Raw genomic sequence first — 18,199 nt, 5'->3', positions numbered from 1 at the left:
TATTTGGGCGCAAAAATTGCCGACTTCAACTAGGTAAAATAGCAGTTTGTAACGGAAGATTCATAGAAGGTAGAAACACTGAAAAGTATTGCGCGCCGTTTTCATTGCATTATTTCATTAAAATTGAAGAACGAAACTTTGATGTTTGCTAAATTAGACTTTCCCGGAAAATGTAAAAAGCTTTTTGAGAACTTTTGAGTAAGGAACTGATGACCCAATTTCTGGCGGCCGTCCATCCAATACTTCTTCAATATTCCGTTAGTAGAGATACTTTTGAACGGATCCTGTAACAAAATCTTCAGTGTTAGTGTTACAGCAGCGGTCAGTGCAGTGCAATGAAGAGCTTGATGAAGAATCATTTACATATAACGGTGGCGCAGGTTTTGTTATTGGGAGCAGTTAAGGCACTTGCACCAGGTCAGTAATATATGATTGTCTAAATGTCAACAAAATAATTTTAAAGCAAAACTTTTGTGTGTGAGCAATATACGCATACTTGAGGTACAGATACAGATTTTTCATATATTTCTAAATATGCAGCAATTATTAAAAAATTATATTAAATATGTATACAGCGTGTCCATAGGGTATGGAATAAATTCTATTAAAATTATATACAAACATACAAACTTGTAGTTGACATTTTCAAATTAGAACATCCATTTTTTTTGTTTCATTAATTGATTCTTTGTAAAATTATGAGAATCTTTTATTTAGCATACCCTACCTGACTAATGCTTTTTTATAGAAAATTAAATTTTCTTGGAAATTCATTTCAAGCATTTTTTCGATCTCTCAGCAACTGATAGAGTTATTAGCAGTTAAAATGTTTTTTGCATCCAAATTAACCAATTGTTAATCCAAATTTGTTTTAAAAGCAAATATCTGTTTACAGAGCTATCTGTTGAACCCATAAAGACAAGAAACAATTGAGGTTCTTATTTGAAAATATCAACTAAAAGTCCTTAGTCAAAGTCAAACATTTGCTTATAATCGAAGCATTGAATTCTTTAAATCTAACAAGAATACATGATTTATGTAGAAATTAGCATTTCAGATTTTGAACAAACTTCATGCTTGATCTACTTAGAGGCTGAAAATACTGAAAACCGTTAGAGAGTAGGTACTTATGCGAAATATTTAGTGATGAAATGATGAAATTTGACCGGAAAGCAGTTCAAATTTTGACACCGCTTTTCTCCTTGACTATACCAAATTTTGCAGTGTTTTTGGTTTTTGTTTTTAGGTTTTTGGATAGAAAATTTAATGAAGATTCCAAAAAAGTGCTTAAAACAATAATTTTTCTATTCCAAGTGAGTTTTGCAGGCGAATTTGTCTGACTGTCCCTTAAACCGCGTTCAAATTTTAGACCACAATTTCAACTGATTTAAATATTTATTGTACCAAACCAGTTTTTTTAAAATAACTCGAAAACGGTGAAAGTTATAAAAAAACTGCAAGAGACCAAAAATGTTCCTAATCAAATTCTTAACCCAACACTTTAAGTTTGCAGAACCGTTTTTGCTTCCAGTATACAGGGTGTGCAAGAAAAGTATGGTGGTTCACTATTTTTTTCACCCTTTAAGCAAATTTTTACGATAGAATTATTTACTCTAAACCACTGGAAAGAGGAGCTCAAAACGGTTCTTTTAAGTGGTTGAACCACCGTGAACTTCCAAAAATAATTGAGTTACAGGAAGTTCAAATTTCAATCCACAATTTCAACTAATTTAAAAATTTGTTACACCAAACCGGTTTTTCCTAAATAACTCAAAAACGGTGGAAGTTACAAAAAAATTGCAAGAGACCAAAAATGTTTCTAATCAAATCCTTAACCCAACAAAGTTTGTATTGATTCCAGTATACAGGGTGTGCATGAAAAGTATGGTGATTTACTGTTTTTGGTCACCCTGTACGCAATTTTTCAGAAGTTTTTGCTCAACTCCACTGAAAAAAGCTCAAGAAGATTAATTTGAGTAGTTTAACAACCCTAAATTCTCAACTGTAACCGAGTTACAGGGCTCTCAAATTTCAAACCACAATTTCAACTGATTTTTTTAAAATTTGTTGCATCAAACCAGTTTTTGCTAAACAACTCAGAAACGGTGAAAGTTACGAAAAATTTTAAAAAGAGCAAAAATGTTCGTAAAGAAGTGTTAAACTCAAAATGATATCTTTCAAACAAACTTCAGTTAGACCCATAAATTTACTGGTCAAATTGGAATTTACTGGAAAAATTGGTAAATTTTCCTGTCACACTGAATTTTACTTCACCTTGCTGGTAAATAACTGGTCACGGTCAATTTACGCCCATCATTAGAAATATTGGTTTTGGACTACATTCCATTTAAGTGTTCTTATCTTAGTTATGATAACACAATTATTGTACTTCTGAAAAGCGCCTATACAGGTGTCCCTTTTCCTCATATATTGTTTTCAATTTATAGCTATATAAGTAAATCCTTGTCATTGTTTGCTAGTTGAAAAAATAAGCAAGCGTTATAACATAGGAAATCTGAAAATCGCGTCTGAAGGTAGGATGACTCAATATATTACAACATGAACAACGTGATTAGATGAATAGCGACATTAACGATGATCATTACTTTAAATTCTCCATGTAGTAAAAATATCTGCCAGCTTTAAAAAGTGATAACATCCTGTATTGTATTAGTTGAAACAGTCCTTATTAGAATACTTGTATCCCAAATTAGACTGTTCAACACATTGTTCATTCACCAAACTACCAGAAACACTAAAAATTCAATGTTAAATAATTTCAGGTTCAGAAAACTGCGACCTGCATGGTACACTGATTTACGAAGATATGGGATGTAAAGCATTGTACGAAAAACCATCACAAAGCAAATGCCCCGCCAAATTCGACTGTCTCGGCTTGAAAAAATCCACCACCAACTGTTTCCTGAAAGGCAAAGCGTACAAAATCAACGATACCGTCGACTCAAAACTGACCGCCGGATTATGCGATTTGGGATGTAGATGCCAAAAAAATAAAGACAAGTGAGTTTTTTCCAAAAAATTCTAAATCTCTAAAAGGTGACTTATAAGCCGGAAAAAAGGAGAGGTTTTTCTTCGGCCGGAAAGTTCTACATCCGCACCGTCGTTGATATGAAGTTAACGCCTCCTCAAACTGTAATAAATATCCTTAAAACTTCTTGAGAACTGATTTATATCACGTGTGCGGTGTTTGTAAGTTTGAATTGTTGGATTCCTCGAGGGTTACAAGTTTTTGCTACTTTAATACGTACAAATTTCTGAATCCATTTTTTGTTTTAGAACGAGGTTCAGTTGTGCAACTGTAGATTGTCCGGAATGGTCAGTTTTGGAGCCTCCGACAGGATGTTACCGGAAATATTCGTTGGATGATTGCTGTTACGTTAGAGAAATGTGTCGTAAGATATGCTTTATTGGAAAATATACGTCATTTTAATTTCATTGATTTACAGCCCCTTATGAGAACTCCACGAGTTGTGTATATGATGGTAAAGTGTATAAAGAAGGTGAAAACTTTTTACCAAAAAACTCATGCTGGAGATGTGTTTGTCAGGCTGGATTTAGAGGTGAAATAGTATTTACAACGTTGAGGATTTAATTCATAAAGAATACTTGTAGGCAAATTGGAAAAACCATTTTGCAGAAGACGGTCGTGTGGTGTTCAAGTAAAGCAGCAAGAAAAACTACAAGAGAGATGTGCTCCTTTGTACTTCAAAAGTAAATATCGAGACAACGATCCGTTGTGCTGCCCTGTTAATTGGATTTGCAGTAAGTAACAGGAATTTTCAAACCACTTTGATCATCATCTGTCTGCATACGAAATATACCGTTTTGAGTCAATGGTAAGAATAGAGGACCATTATTGCAAACCGATATATTTTTGATAAAAAAAAAGCTAATCATATAACCAATAATACATATTGGTGGTTCTCTTTTCTTCCCATTGATTCCTTATGGATCAAATACAATTTTCCACACCTGTTTAAGACTAAAAAAAAAAACTGTATCTTATTTTAGGCGAAGGTAACGAAAAAATTGTAGGACGTCCACTATCAGGTTGGTATGAATCATGCTTAATATTGAACGATTAATCAACTTTAAAGAATTATTCTAGAAAAAATGTGTCTTTTTGGACAAAAACTATTACGAGTTGGACAAAAGTTTGAAAAATTTGTGGAAATGCCCAGGAATATGACCGTTACATGTGAGTGCAAAATACCACCATTACTGACCTGTCTTAGTTACATAGTTTAGTCATTAGAATGTAAGTTTTTTTTAACAATTATTGACTAATTAACAATGTAAACTCATTGTTAAACTTTGTATGTGTGGTAACATTTTAAGTTAATTTATTTATTTTATGTATAGTTTTTTTTTTAAATAAACAGAACCAAAACTAATCATACCTAAAATATGATAACACAAAAACATTATTTTTTGGTTTCTTTTTTAAATATAATCCTGAGAATATTGTATTTTTATAATTTTGTTGTACCTATTGTATTTTTCTATCGGGCCGGTTTGGAATTAAAGCAAATTGTTACTTACCTGATTTTCAAAGTTTTAAAACTGTTTATGGGCAACTTACTAGAAGACTGGTTATTTTTTGAATTCTGATGGTAGAATAAATTTGAATTTAGCTGTAAACAACTGGAGCTAAACAATATCTTCAGAAAAAATGCTTATTTGTTCGCGGACATTCCTCTCGATTACAGCCTACAACCCTCCAAATTGTCTAATTGTGTGGTGTCTAAATCTAAATTGTGTGGTGAATCACCTCAAAACGAAATAATAAAACATGATCTCAAAAAATAACTTATTTTTATTTCAAAATTAATGTCACAATGGCGTAACTCCAACTAAAATCCCAACACAAAAACTAAATAAATACCAGGGAATTTTGTTTCTAAAATGTCAACAACGTGTTAAAAGAGTACAATATTTATACTTTGTTCTTACAGGATATTTTACAAATTATGATTGCATTACAAACTAACCTCATATTATATACATTTCTACAGCGCGTTAGGTATGTAAATAGGACTAATTTAGACGGTGCTTATTGTCTGTTAAGACAGAACAGACAAAATGCAAATCGATTTACCCAATTAGATTGCTAGTTTTTACCGCGCACTAGTAAAAAAATATTAAAATAGAACATAGTACGAGCAAAGAAAACAAAACGACGGAATCCTAACATAACAAGTTCATTTGTACTGGATCACACCAAACTACTAGCTCCCAAACACTCGCCCTCAATTTGTCCACTCAAACTGGGCGAATTGCCCTTCGAGCTCCCGTAAACCTTCGTCGAATACCCAGAATCATTGTTTGTGTCCCGGTCCACTGTGTCGTGTGGGTTCTCCAGAACCCGCTCCCCAAAATTCGGATCCAGCATTCTGGAAGAACCCTCAATCGGGTTTTTTGAATCCGGATACGCTTTCGAGTTCTCCAAGATGCGCAGTTTGGCCAGACGTGCGTTGATCGAGTGATCGTAGAATTTCGTAGTCGCTGTAGTCGTCAGCTCATCCTCGTAGTAGTGGGCGTGGTACGCTGGGTCAGCATAGCGCATTTCCGGTTGGTACGGATTCATCGGGTCATATTTGCTAGTGCTTGGTTGTGGATATTGTTTGTAGGCATCATTATACCTGTGGAACAGATAAAGAGAATAATTAGACTCCATTGACTTATTAAAGAAATTAAACACAAACCTCATATTGACAGGCTCTTGAATTTTCACAATCGGCTCGATATACCTAGAGGACGAATCAACCACACTGGTGTCTAAAGTAGGACTGTATACTCCACTCCTACTTCGAGGAGCCGCATCGTTGGACACATTCTCGTAATGCGCCATTCGAATTGGACTAGTCGGATGACCCTTAACATAACAAACCTTTCAATAAACACTTCATAGCAATTACGTAAGTTTAAACCACCTGATTTCCGTTAGGGTCTCCCATTAAACCTTTTCTGGAGGGCATTCTTAAAGGGCCGTCCTCATCGTCACTACTTTCACTGTGAGGCCCATCGTTGTGACTGGAATTTTGATGTTGCTGTTGAATTCTGGCTACTAGTTCTTTTACGGATGGACGAGGATCTTGAGATGTATCCTCGTGAGGATCTAATTCGTCCATACTTCTGAAATCAAAAATGATGATATTGAAACATTTTGGTTTAGGAATAGTTAGTTGCATCCAAAGATGGTAGACGAGTAAAGACGGTAAATAAAGTTGGGTTTATTTCTAAACTTTATGAGGAGCCGTTGGTACTGCGGAAGAAAGGAAGATAGATTCTCTGGCAGAACCGCCACTGGAACATAACTTCAGAGATTCGTAATCTACTTTGGTGCTGTTTACATGTATGCAATATTAAGTACCTTGCTACGATAACACTTTTTCAAAACATAGGGTTGCAAACATCATTTTATTTAAGTCACTTTGGGTATAAAAGTCTCTTTGTTTTTCTTTTCATCCTAAATAAACATACACTAAACTTTTTATTACGATTTCATTTTAGCTTTACTTCAGTTGGCTTTCTGTGGGTGCAATAAAGATTGCATTCTTTATTATCACATTATCAGATTAACAACAGCTGTATCCTTTTAAAAGAATATTTATAATAATTTAAGATAAGCTCTATAACACAATTTCCGTATTTATCCGGTTGCTTATTTTTATTATCTTAATATATGAGTTAGATACATATTTGCTCTTGCCGCACCTGCGGTTATATTAGTTTCAAGTTGCCGCTGTGCACTTTGAATGGGCACTTTTCTGAATTGCAGACATTCTTATCATAAAATGCCTGAAAATGTTTTTCCATTAGATGATGTTGGGATTTTCTCAATCTTAATCATAAACCGTGTTAATCAAAATTCCATTCAAATCGAAGTTGCATAGAATATCCAGCAATTTTGACATTCCAATTGATGCCAGCGGATTTTAGAGTTGATTCAGTTAGCACTACTTTTATTATTGGAAAAATAGTTTTAATTTTGTAATTCACATTGAAAATCAAATTCATAACAACACGTATCATATTTAAGGTTTTTCTTAAATTTTTACTTCAAAGTTGGACCGTTAATGGTACGTTACCTTCAATGGGCCTATCCCACATATCATATTCTTGAAGAAAAAATTATGGTCGTAAATGTTCCTACATTAATTTGAATTTGTTCATTAAATTTAAAAGATCTGTTTTGGCGCGCATGTGACGTACGTAATTCTGGGGGATTTTATTGGCTGTTGCTCGCCAACTGTTTCACTTCTTGTCGCTGATTGGTTGATAGTGTAGTACGTCACCGGCGGCGGGCGTTTAAAACATGAGATTAATGTAGTTTTATCATCATTTTTCTTCTATTTAGACTTAATATTTTTGAAAACAAAAAAATACGGGTATAATATTTTCAATCCGTCTTTGTAGTTATGAAATAAAAAAAAATTGTGGGACAGGCCCATTCAGACTCTTTATGTTATCAAGATCACGTAACAGTTTTGACGCTAGAATTTAGCTTAGCCTAGACTTAGAAAATCATATGCTGGTGATTTTTAGCCATCAATTAAATTTTTATATCAATCATATCCAAGTTATACCCTCGATCCTGTGAGTGATTCCTTCCTTATCAAGAAATTAACTTATTCGAGGTACTTAAGCAACTTTTGCGAGCAACATCCAACTAATTCAGATAATGCTATTTCTGAACAGCTATTTCTAATCTTATTGAGGTCTTATTAGTAGGAAATACCTGTTGCCACCTATCCAAACGACATAAAATCATCAATCATAGCAAACTGGGCTTGAGTAAATAACAAAAAAACAGTTATAGTCACACAAAGAATGTGTAGGTAATTTAATAAGCAGAATTTCTCTACTTACAATCCCTCGTAAATCATTAATAAATCTATGTCACGCACGGCCTCGAGGTATGACGGTGTATACCTGGATTCTTTCACCCAATAAATTATTACCATTGCTCGAATATCAAAGTCGAAATAACTTAGAGCTACCGGTATTTATGTGTTATTATTAACAATTATTTGCGATCGGGCAAGTAGTGGGTAATTTATCTATTATTGTTGGCTCTCCGAGTATTATGATGTAGGTTATGTCGTGATTTTATCTACATAGTTTAGATATACAAGGTGACTCACTTAAGTGGTATAACTTTACCAACACGTTGTAGGATTGGACATCTTCTAAAACATATCATTTTCAAATTACTACAAGATGAGAGTTGTTTGATACAAGAAAAGAGGTGTATGCTGTACCATTTGAGGACGTGAAAGCCTTGCAGACAGTGTAATTATTTGTATATTTGATGTCTCATACAATCTGGAACAACTCTAGTATATCAAACTTACCTAGTGGCTTGTAGGTGAGCTTTATCGGCAGTATCCAACATTTCCAAACTTCTAGACCTGGTCATTTGCGGCTCGGGTTCTTTGTACAAGTTCATAACGCGTTCGGAACGTCTACCGTGTCCTCCGCGGTTTAGCTTCTGCTCCAAACCTGCCACTCTCTGTCCCAAACGAGCCTACATTAAAAAAGTTAACGTCAGTCCATTTATTTAGTAAGTATTGTCATAAAAGTGACCTGTGCCCTAACCAGTTCTCGTTTGTCTCTTTCGATTTTTGCCTCCAAATGCCTAAACAATGGAGCGCAATAGCAAGTGTATCCCACGCCTACAGGACCTTTGCAAATGTTACCAGCCAAGTCCAGATAATATTGTTCGCCTTTTTTTAAGGGCTCCGGAGGGAGAGAATTGAGGTTAGGGGCTGGAAAAGCTTCCGGGTCTGGATAGTAATGACAACCATATGGAGACCATTGCTTGTTGTTGTTGGTAGTTACAGCTACAGGCTTAGGAAGTGGAGTCTCGGTAACCGCTATATCCACCACATCTGTAATTAGTCATACAATATGTTTTTTACTTTATTTTGTAGTAAAAAGTCTGCACGTGCAATCGAACAAGTTCAATAAATTTTCCGCTAAAAAGTCCAGTCGATCCATAAAGTTCCTGAATCACGGATAATGGCTAATAAAAAGTAAAACCGATCGTAAAGTTGACTTTATATTTGAAGTCTATCAAATAATTGCTAAGCCAACCGAAAAAACGCCTGTAGCAACTGCGTTATGAGAGTTTACATAAGCTAAGCTTTGACTGTTTATAACAGAGAAACCGCTACAATAAAGTTTTTTTCAGTTTCAAACAAATTCTAATTTAAGAATTATCTTTTATTGGTGAAGTTGAAACAGAGTTGTTTCTCAAGTAATTTGAATCGTGTATAGTCAGGTCGAATTAGCGTTCTCCCGTAAACTTGCCTGTCCTACTCCAATGGAAGGTGAGACGATGACAGTTGCGTTGTTGGGACCATACAAACTCGTCCGAATGTTTATTTTTCTAGAGATAAGTACGTGTTCGACAAAACAATTTCAATCAGTGTCAATTTCTAAATTAAAGCTTTCAATTGAATTGGAAAAATTATAGATCATACATGTTGCTTTTTTTGAATGATTTTATATGAAATTTGATTAAAAACAACGAGTACTGGATAGAGATGGTGAGTACCCCCTGCTTTAACTTAAATCAAAACAGTATTTGATGATTCATTCAAACCCTTTTCTTTTAAAAGATTTATTTATTTTTTCAGCAGTATTATAATTTCTAGTAAATACTTTGTGTTTACAAACTTAGTATATCATTATTTCAACTTTCGTTAGTATTCTAAGTGAACTAGTCTACAGTTTGAATCAAATAGGTCACGTAACACAATCTTAAAACCTGAATACTGGCAACGTTGATAAGCCACTGTGTATAGACAACCAAACCGGATTTTAAGTCCTAACCAAAATGCAATGTTTTGATGCCAATTGTCAGTGAGGGTGACAATCACAAGAATTATTCTGTGTACGTTCAAGATTAGCTGCAATTGGTCTATTTCATATCGCACGCTCAAAATTGCCTGTGATTGGTCTATTCATATCTGTATTCGTTCAACCGTTGACAATTGCCTAATCTGTTCTCTAAACTGTTAAAAGAAAAAATTTGTATCAAAACTACTAATCTTCCTAACTCGATTGATTACCAGAGTATTAAAAATTGATCTTAATTTTGATTTGGCGATTCTACATACAAGCAGAAACACTTACTTTCAAGTCAACTAACTTTTAACATTGATGATTACTAAATATTTCAGAAATAAGTTTTAATATATTTCCTATGCACTATTACATGAATGCAATTAATCAAAAGCCATCATGCGGAAATGTTTGGCGTATAGTTTACATGCAGCCGTGGAGATTGAATTACCCATTTAGACGCATAGAAAAGTTATAACCAGTTGGAGCTTTAACTAGTATAATATTAGATGCTGGCGACATAGAATCGTGCTGAAGGTTTCCGTTACTTTGATGCCGAATGCGCTTTTCTTAATGTGTTTTCCGTTCGACCAAAGCAAAAATGCGCTGTTCTGTCATGTCATGGGAAAAAGAATCAATTACCTATACCAATAAAAGGACGTTTTAATTATTTCAATGTTCACATCCGAGTGAGAGAAAACAATCTTCAGGTCATTACTTCCGGCTTCAATTGAACTGTACTGTCATTTGAACAATACCATTAATTAGCGATTAATATTAGCCATTCAGTAAAAACGGTAGAACCATTTGCATGGTAGAGTGACACTCGAAATTCCTTTTTCCTACCATTCTTATCTTAAATATGGTTGGCCAACTGTTTTAACAAAACGCCATAAGGAAAACGACCGGTTACTGAAGACTTTTCGATCATTTTTATGTTTGACATCTTCTCACTTTAGGTTTGTTCAGTTAATTCAATGTTGTAGCGATGCGGAGAAACGTGTTCAATGTCACTTAAAAGTTAACATTTGGTAGGTTTTGTTGCGCTATAACTAACTCACCTTTGGATCCTTTGCCTTCAAACCGAACTTTGCTTTTCGACCGTCGTTTACTGCTTTTCTCCTTTTTGCTCCTTCTTCCTTCCCTGTTGACGCCGTCTTCCAAAATATCAACGATTTCCCCCAAGTCTTTCCGCAGAGCGATATCTCTGGCGGTTTCAGCCTGTTTATTCCTGATTGTTTTGTCGCAACCCGCTTCCAGAAGAATCCTAGTCAATTTTCTACGTCCCATTGCTGCAGATATGTGCAAGGCAGTGTCTCCGTTCTTGTTTCTTTCCGAAATTTTACACTACAATTATGAAGTAGCATCAATTTTCGCCGAAAACAACAATTTGAATGAAATCCTACCTTGGCAGATATAAGAATCCTAGTGACACCAGCATGTCCGTATCGGGCAGCGGTGTGTAAAGCGGTGTCCCCATATCCGTTTCGTAAATCGGGATCCGCTCCGGCCAAAAGCAGTTCCCGACAGGATTGATTGTGTCCGTTCTGGCACGCTAAATGAAGAGGGGCAAAACCCCCGGCGTTGTTGGCGCTTAAAGGGGCCCCCGCAGCCGCCAACAGACGTACGGTGCGGCTGTAGCCTTTCCAGGCACACTCGTGTAAGGCACTGTTGGCATGCTGAAAGGCAACTCATTTAGATTATTATTAATCTTTGATAATGTTATTTTTGTTAATAGATTATGGAACGTTTTTTGTCCTGTTTTTTTTTACACATGTAAGTTAAATAGAAATACTGTAATGCAGACGAGCCAAATCTTTGTGTAATCTGGTGTGTGTAAAAAAGTGTACTTTGCCACACGATTTTTCATGGCGGAAGTAGCACTTTTCCGATCTAGTGCGATAAAGTACGTTTTCTGTCGACCACGTATTAACAGCTTTTTTAATGGACGATAACGGATACAAAATCGTTCATTAATGAGTCCCATTAATGCATGATTTTTCAATTGTTTTACTTTAATGCACGAATTTATCAAAGGCAACCAAATACGCCTCATAGTATAGTTCCATTCTACTTTATTTGTATTAAACAGAGAGAAATAGACGCATATTATTCAGTTGACATCCACCATTAACGACAGAACCAACTGTCACTGTCATTGTCAAGGGTGCCTATGATTTCGGTTTGCCGTATTGCCTACACAACTGACAATTAGTTTTTTTCAAGCTTTTTAGAATAATAAACATTTATTATTAATTGCAGTCGACGGAAAAATGTTGTAACCAACTCTTATATTAATCGCTTTCATTAATACACTCGTTGGTTAAATAACTATTAATTTTACTTTTAAAGTGCTTTTAATAAGATTATTAAAAGCCTATTTTGAGCAACTGTGAAATGACATCAAATTCGCTCTACATACTCCATGGAACGTCAAAAGGAACGTAGTCATAATGGTCGGTGCAAAACCGTCTGCAGAACAGTTAATTATTAACTTTGTAGAAGTTGTTGCATTAAAGCTGATATTAGTGTTTAAGGCAAAACCACAAAAAAGTGCAAAGCTAACTGCTGAGTTTAGGTTAGGTTAGATTAGTCGAGAGTGAAAGAAAAAGTAATATAATACAGGTGTGGTAAATCCAAAACCGACCATAGGAAAACCGTGTAACGGACAGAGAAACATAGATAAATGCATGTGCCGGACAAAGAAAGAAAACGAAAAAAATATCAAGTAGGCCATATTTTCAGCGCGCTATTGCCAAAATCCAGCACCGTCGACAAAATTAATTTTGTTCTTGGATTATTATTTTGGATATTTGAAATAGCTTTTAATCAAATGTCAAATTTTGTGTCTTCATGGCCTCCTATTTAAGATGGAGATCTAGATTTATAATGTTTTCCATGGAATAATCCAAGAACAAAATTAATTTTGTCGCCGGTGCTGGATTTGGGCAACAGCGCGCTGAAAATATGGCCTACTTGATATTTTTTTCGTTTTCTGTCTTTGTCCCGCGCATGCAATTATCTACGTTTCTCTGTCAGTTACACGGTTTTCCTATGGTCGGTTTGGATTTACCACACCTGTATATAAACGAAATTACAAATTTGCAATAGTTTAATAAAAAGTGATAACCTGGCATTATATGAATAACTATACTCACTATTGTGTCCGCGATATCCACACGGGCTCCCTTTGCTAACAAAGCTCTAGCAACTTCCTCGTGACCGTCGGCGGCAGCCCTTTGCAAGGCCGTGCAGCCAGCACCATCGCGCGCATCTACCTCTTGGGGGGCGGCGATCGCCAGTAGCATTCGCAGCGCCGCCACCCGTCCATTTGAGGCGGCCACATGGATGGCGGTGCGTCCTAATGAATCGCGAGTAAATCGAGCCGGTCCGCGGGCGGGTAAAAGCCGCGTCAACGTTGCGCAATCGCCCGATGCGGCGGCGGCTCTCACTGCCGCCCCCGGCTCCCCTATCGGGGAGCTCATGATGCTGCGATAGTGGAGCCATTCGACATTCTATCTGAAACATAAAAAAAGAAAATGGTTTCTATTCTCAATTTTATTAATTTGTTGTATTGTATAAATTTTTGATTGATCAAACTGTGTAATTGTTCTAAAGCTAGGTTTTAGATAGTACAAGTCTTACTTTTAACAATGCATAGGGACACAAAAACTTTTCAACATTTATTTTTCAATCTGACAACTTTTAGCCTAAAACTCAATAAATTAACAACTTTCCAAATCTATGATCTGGATTAAAGCATTGGCAAATATCACGGCTGTGCCACATTACCAAATCTAATTTTATTTATAAAAAATTCTGGCTAACGTTTCACAACAATGAATGCAACGCCATTTGGACTAATAAAAAGACTCCTCCCATTGCGTGTGTGTGTACATGGGTGTACGAAAATAAACTTGAAATGTCCCACAAGTAATAACCGAGTGGGATTCCAATTGAAATGAATCTGTTTTAACATTATAATAAGTTATATTGAGAGATCAAAAGCCAAAAATGTGCACGAAGTAATGATGTTTTACACAATGTGTTTAATTTCGATCGATAAAAATTGGCATGAAACTTCATTGACCATGAAAATGCATTTGCGCATCAACAAATAATGGAAAACACAGAGAGACCAGTCTAAATATACACCGCGTATTGTTTGTGGCCTTGTTTAAACGCAATTTTCTCGTTCAATGATCTACACAAGTCAAACGATTGTTGTATAATTAAAGAAATCCAAATAATTCCACTTTCGAGACGAGCCTGACGCTAATAAAGAGTCCAGATTTCAATCAACAACTCATATTTTTGTAGTCATTTTCTTAGATGACTGTTGCTTATAGTTTGAATGTGGGTTTAAAATTGAGTTATTTGGGAAACTTCTAAAGATCGCTGTCGTCGACTGTTTAATTCATTTTTAAGCTGTCGTCCAGACCGACAAATTTTGATTTACACCAGATTAGCGATTGTGATCTCGGAATCGATGATCTTTTTATCCAGCACTAAACTCAAAGTAAACATAATATCACTAGAATTTATTTTGTTTATAGAGTTGGATTTTATCTTTAAAGTCTAAAAGTGCTCTTAACTGTAGATGCAAACAGTTACGTCATTATCTTAGTTTTTCTCTGTTCGATATAATTTTGAAATTATAAGTATAGAAAAAGTGTTGGCATAAAAACCTGTTTGAATATCGCAACTATAGACTTATCATGGTGAAGAAACATTTTTAGTTCAAATCAGATTTCTAAATGCGACTGAAAAACGTCTAGTTAATAACCTGATTAATTGTTTTTGTTTGTTGTTAAATCGAATTAATAATAGTAATATTTTAAAAGCAACTCAACCATGTAATGCTTATTCCAAATGGCAACAGTTCAAACGATCGCAATACATTAAAAAAACCAGTAAAACATTATTACACACAATTCGTACTCAAAAATTACAGGACATTTCTTAAAAGCAATTATGCTAAAAGACATTAAAATATAAATATGTCGACGTAATGGACGAATTTACGACCTGTTCTTTTGGCCAATTACAAGTAAAAATTGGTTGAATCTCCAATGCTGGCATGTGTACTGTGTGTGTAGTATTGCCAAAATATTGTTCGGATAATGTACACTCAAGATCTTTTTGTTAACATTAAATACGGCTAATTCAAGTCGTAATTCTGGATTATATAAAAAGATGTTTATTTGTTTTAAGCAGATATAAGCACAGTTATCACCGTGTATTTGACTGGTTTTATCCACAATATGAATTAACACTGATAAATTAATTTGAGGAACACTTTAATAAAGACTGTCATATATCTGTATGGATATATTTCGAGATATTGGGGAGTTGTTGTACTGTAACTCATCATCTCTGGACACCTCTTCAAAGGTCGATTTTACTAATTTATAAAGCGAAATAGAAAGAAGTCTATTATCTCAAAGGGGAGTTGAAAGCAAATTTCAAGGAAAGTAACACAAAAATGTTTTATGGAAAACCTTTTCCATAAAACTTTTATTAACCCCCAAAAGGTAAATAAAGGGAGACTCAACTAGTTTCGGGTACAGAAATACTCATTAAGAGCTTATAATATGGTAAAAGGGGGGCTTTGTCTTTTTACATGGGGGAGACAGCAAAACCCAGGTTTTAAATATAGGTACGGGAAAAAACTTTTTAGGGGCTAACAAAACCAATTTGGAGAAAAAAAAACCTTAAAATTACGACCATAATGGCTAACAATATAGATTACAGCTTTTTATGTACTAGTAAGGGAGTTGGTGAGAACATAATGTGATGGACATTATACTCTCCCTAACGCCTGTGGTGCATACAATCTTTTACGTTTCACCTAATTCGGCAATTATTTGCTGTTTCTGGAATTGTTTAGATGTTTAGTTTAGATGTTGTTTAGTGTTTATTCTAACTGAATGCTGCTGGCAAAACCTGGACGAAATTTTAGAAAATATAACAGAAAATGCAGCAAAAGGTAACGAAAGTTTATTAGCCTATTGTGTACCTGTACTACCGGCGTAGAAAGGCTATTTCATATCCTAGGAGGTAAAAAAATAATGTCCAGAACTTGATCCAGACTAAAAGCGTTGTTGCATTTAGAAAAAAGCAGATGAAATTAATGCAACACTTACTTTGCTTTGATTGGCTTGTCAGGCTTGGCTCTGCAATACAATCCTTTCATGTTCTTATTCTGAAATACAGTTTTCCTGAAGGTGTCAGGGCTAAATTTGTGATCAAATACAAAATCAGCATAATAAACAAACGGACTGACACAAAAAGACAAAAACTGATTGACACAACACGGCTAATACGATAACAACACGAAGCTATTTCCAAAGTTGTCTAACAGAGGGCGTATCATGGCTGTCTAGCGTCATCTGTCGATTACGGTTACGCGCTCCGAATTTACAGGGAAGGCGGTTCTTGAAAATAAGCTTTCAAAAATGCTCTCGGTCATTTGCTCTGGTTTTCTGGTTTCAAATCTCCGTTGTTCTATGAGAATGATATTTTTTTCAGTTACCGTTATATATGTATATTTACCAGTCCGAATTAATCGGTTAACCTGGCTAGAAAACGATACACATCCTATGTTTACCTTATTACGCTTTCACTGTGTCATCTGTCAAAAATCGTGATGTCCATGGCACACTAATTCAAAATTCAAACACCTTGTACTAATACTTTAATTGCGTTGTTGTATTGTCAAATAAAGTTTCAATGAAGCCATAAAGCGACCTAAATTGCCGAAATGGGTGATAGTACCCAGTATAACATGCCGCTTGAAAAAAAATAGTATACGTTACACGGACGTAATACCTAAAAGTCAAGAACATCCTAGGATAGGAAATACGTAGTTTTTATGGCATGGAAGATAAAAAATGCCAATGCTAATATTGCCAAAGCGTTATGATAACGCCCGGCTTTAATGCCCTCTGGTTGTTATGAACACTATAATCTACACCGTTTCCAAGATATTATTTATTCATAATGTATAAATGAAACATAAATTAATTAATTATACTATAAAGCATCATACTATACCCCCCGAAACTAGTTCAGCCTCCCTTTTGGTGTTTGGGGGATAAGGCTTTGCGTTACCACATTATGTTATCTGGGTAAAAGCAAACGTAACTTAGAAAATACTTGAAATCCATTTTATGACAATAGAAACAGCCTGATTGTGTTACACGATATTGCACTGTGCTCTAATATATCAAAGTGGCGTATACTAAATATTTAAAACCGAGAAATGGCCAGTTTTTCCGATCAATTGTTGGTTTTGGCAATTCCGGTATGATTGACGTGCATCACAAACACGCGGCTCCAGTTTAAAAGGAGAAATTGATATTGCGGCTCGTAAACCTGTTACAGTTGCCTTAAATATTGATCGTATAAGCTGAGGAGTAGTTAACTACCATTACTTTCGTCAAAAACGCTTTGTGAAAAAATTGCGTAATGTTTGATTGGATGGTTTATGAACGCCATCCTGTGGTTAATTAGCCTTGCGATAGTTAAATTGTGGCAGCCGACAAAATGCTGTCATGTAAAGCAAAAATGTGGCAAATGTGCATAGTGGAACAGGTTAAGTCATTATTATTTTCTCTACTAAGAAAAAGCAGACTAGGCGAGATACTTTAGCCATCGCAGGCTTTATGACTGCTTTAATGAACAGTCGCTCACGGAAATAGAATGAACAAACACAAAGTAGTATTTGAGAAGAAGTTACAGAAAAGTTTATTTAAACAGAGAGAACTCTAAAGTAGTTGTTGCAGCTGTTGTGCATTATCATAAGACTTACTTACATACATGCATCATAAAAATATTTTTTTATCTAGAATACTACTTCCATTTGATTATGTGACCATTATCTAACACATTTATCCTGCTATGATCGCTTCAAACAGGAAACTTACACAATGATTCTTCTATTGTCTCATTTGGTTGTCATCGATTTTTATTCAAAACTGTTCCTAAACCGTTCATCTAATCTGGATTCAATACCGTTCAACAACTCACGAACACATCATTCAAGCGAAGCAACGACGACGAAAGAGAAAAAAGTATGGCCGCAGGGTCGTAATAGAGATTGAAAACTTGATAGCAACAAAATTATAATCCGCTTCTTATATGGTTTTATTGGTGTTTGAGCCCACATTACGCCATTAAGGCCAGGCCCTCGCGGAAATCCCATCGGCCAATGAGCCGAAAAATTGTTTCGGCATCATTTTACTAAATTAGGCTCTTATACGCATATGATTATGCTTGTTACGTCATTGAACCTTCTATATGTTTTGGTTAGTTGAGTCTTGTT

General features: G+C 35.3%; 2 protein-coding genes across 7 annotated transcripts in view; one reads left to right on the top strand and one right to left on the bottom strand.

Annotated features, from left to right (window-relative positions):
• Positions 1–77: 77 nt before the first annotated feature.
• Positions 78–4,448, top strand: LOC145729973 (uncharacterized). Of its 2 annotated transcripts, none has more exons than XM_081981060.1 (8): positions 78–257; positions 320–417; positions 2,784–3,021; positions 3,298–3,413; positions 3,468–3,581; positions 3,634–3,783; positions 4,033–4,071; positions 4,130–4,448. In XM_081981060.1, exons 2-8 carry the CDS (start codon positions 336–338, stop codon positions 4,267–4,269), a joined length of 879 nt encoding a protein of 292 aa, XP_081837186.1. In that variant the 5' UTR covers positions 78–257; positions 320–335; the 3' UTR covers positions 4,270–4,448. The 2 variants fall into 2 exon arrangements, with proteins under 2 accessions (XP_081837186.1, XP_081837141.1); XM_081981015.1 differs by having other exon boundaries at positions 303–417.
• Positions 4,449–4,819: 371 nt separating this feature from the next.
• Positions 4,820–18,199, bottom strand: part of dgo (ankyrin repeat domain containing protein 6 diego) — a 68,488-nt gene continuing 55,108 nt past the window's right edge. For 2 of the 5 annotated variants that reach the window (XM_081978436.1, XM_081978590.1), the window contains exons 2-9: positions 13,032–13,392; positions 11,280–11,552; positions 10,935–11,220; positions 8,611–8,915; positions 8,379–8,551; positions 5,955–6,156; positions 5,727–5,896; positions 4,820–5,663 (exon numbers count right to left, since the gene is read on the bottom strand). In XM_081978436.1, the coding sequence (XP_081834562.1) occupies positions 5,237–5,663; positions 5,727–5,896; positions 5,955–6,156; positions 8,379–8,551; positions 8,611–8,915; positions 10,935–11,220; positions 11,280–11,552; positions 13,032–13,358 (2,163 nt within the window). In that variant the 5' untranslated portion in view covers positions 13,359–13,392 and the 3' untranslated portion in view covers positions 4,820–5,236. Of the gene's footprint in view, positions 5,664–5,726; positions 5,897–5,954; positions 6,157–8,378; positions 8,552–8,610; positions 8,916–10,934; positions 11,221–11,279; positions 11,553–13,031; positions 13,393–16,019; positions 16,040–18,199 lie in introns of those variants that run through there. The other 3 variants (XM_081978675.1, XM_081978755.1, XM_081978497.1) reach the window with 3 other exon arrangements.

The sequence above is a fragment of the Ips typographus genome, linkage group LG1 (genome assembly GCF_016097725.1).
Source record: "Ips typographus isolate SLU linkage group LG1, UJ_Ityp_2.0, whole genome shotgun sequence".
NCBI classification, from domain to species: domain Eukaryota; kingdom Metazoa; phylum Arthropoda; class Insecta; order Coleoptera; family Curculionidae; genus Ips; species Ips typographus.
Note: the sequence above shows the minus strand (reverse complement) of the source record. Positions and strands in the feature narration are given on the sequence as shown.

Excerpts from the sequence above, each read along its gene's own strand:
- LOC145729973 (XM_081981060.1), top strand. The coding sequence starts at position 336 with ATGAAGAGCTTGATGAAGAATCATTTACATATAACGGTGGCGCAGGTT. Across the intron at positions 418-2,783 it reads AGTTAAGGCACTTGCACCAG|GTTCAGAAAACTGCGACCTG; the intron begins GTCAGTAATATA and ends AAATAATTTCAG. Across the intron at positions 3,414-3,467 it reads TTACGTTAGAGAAATGTGTC|CCCCTTATGAGAACTCCACG; the intron begins GTAAGATATGCT and ends ATTGATTTACAG.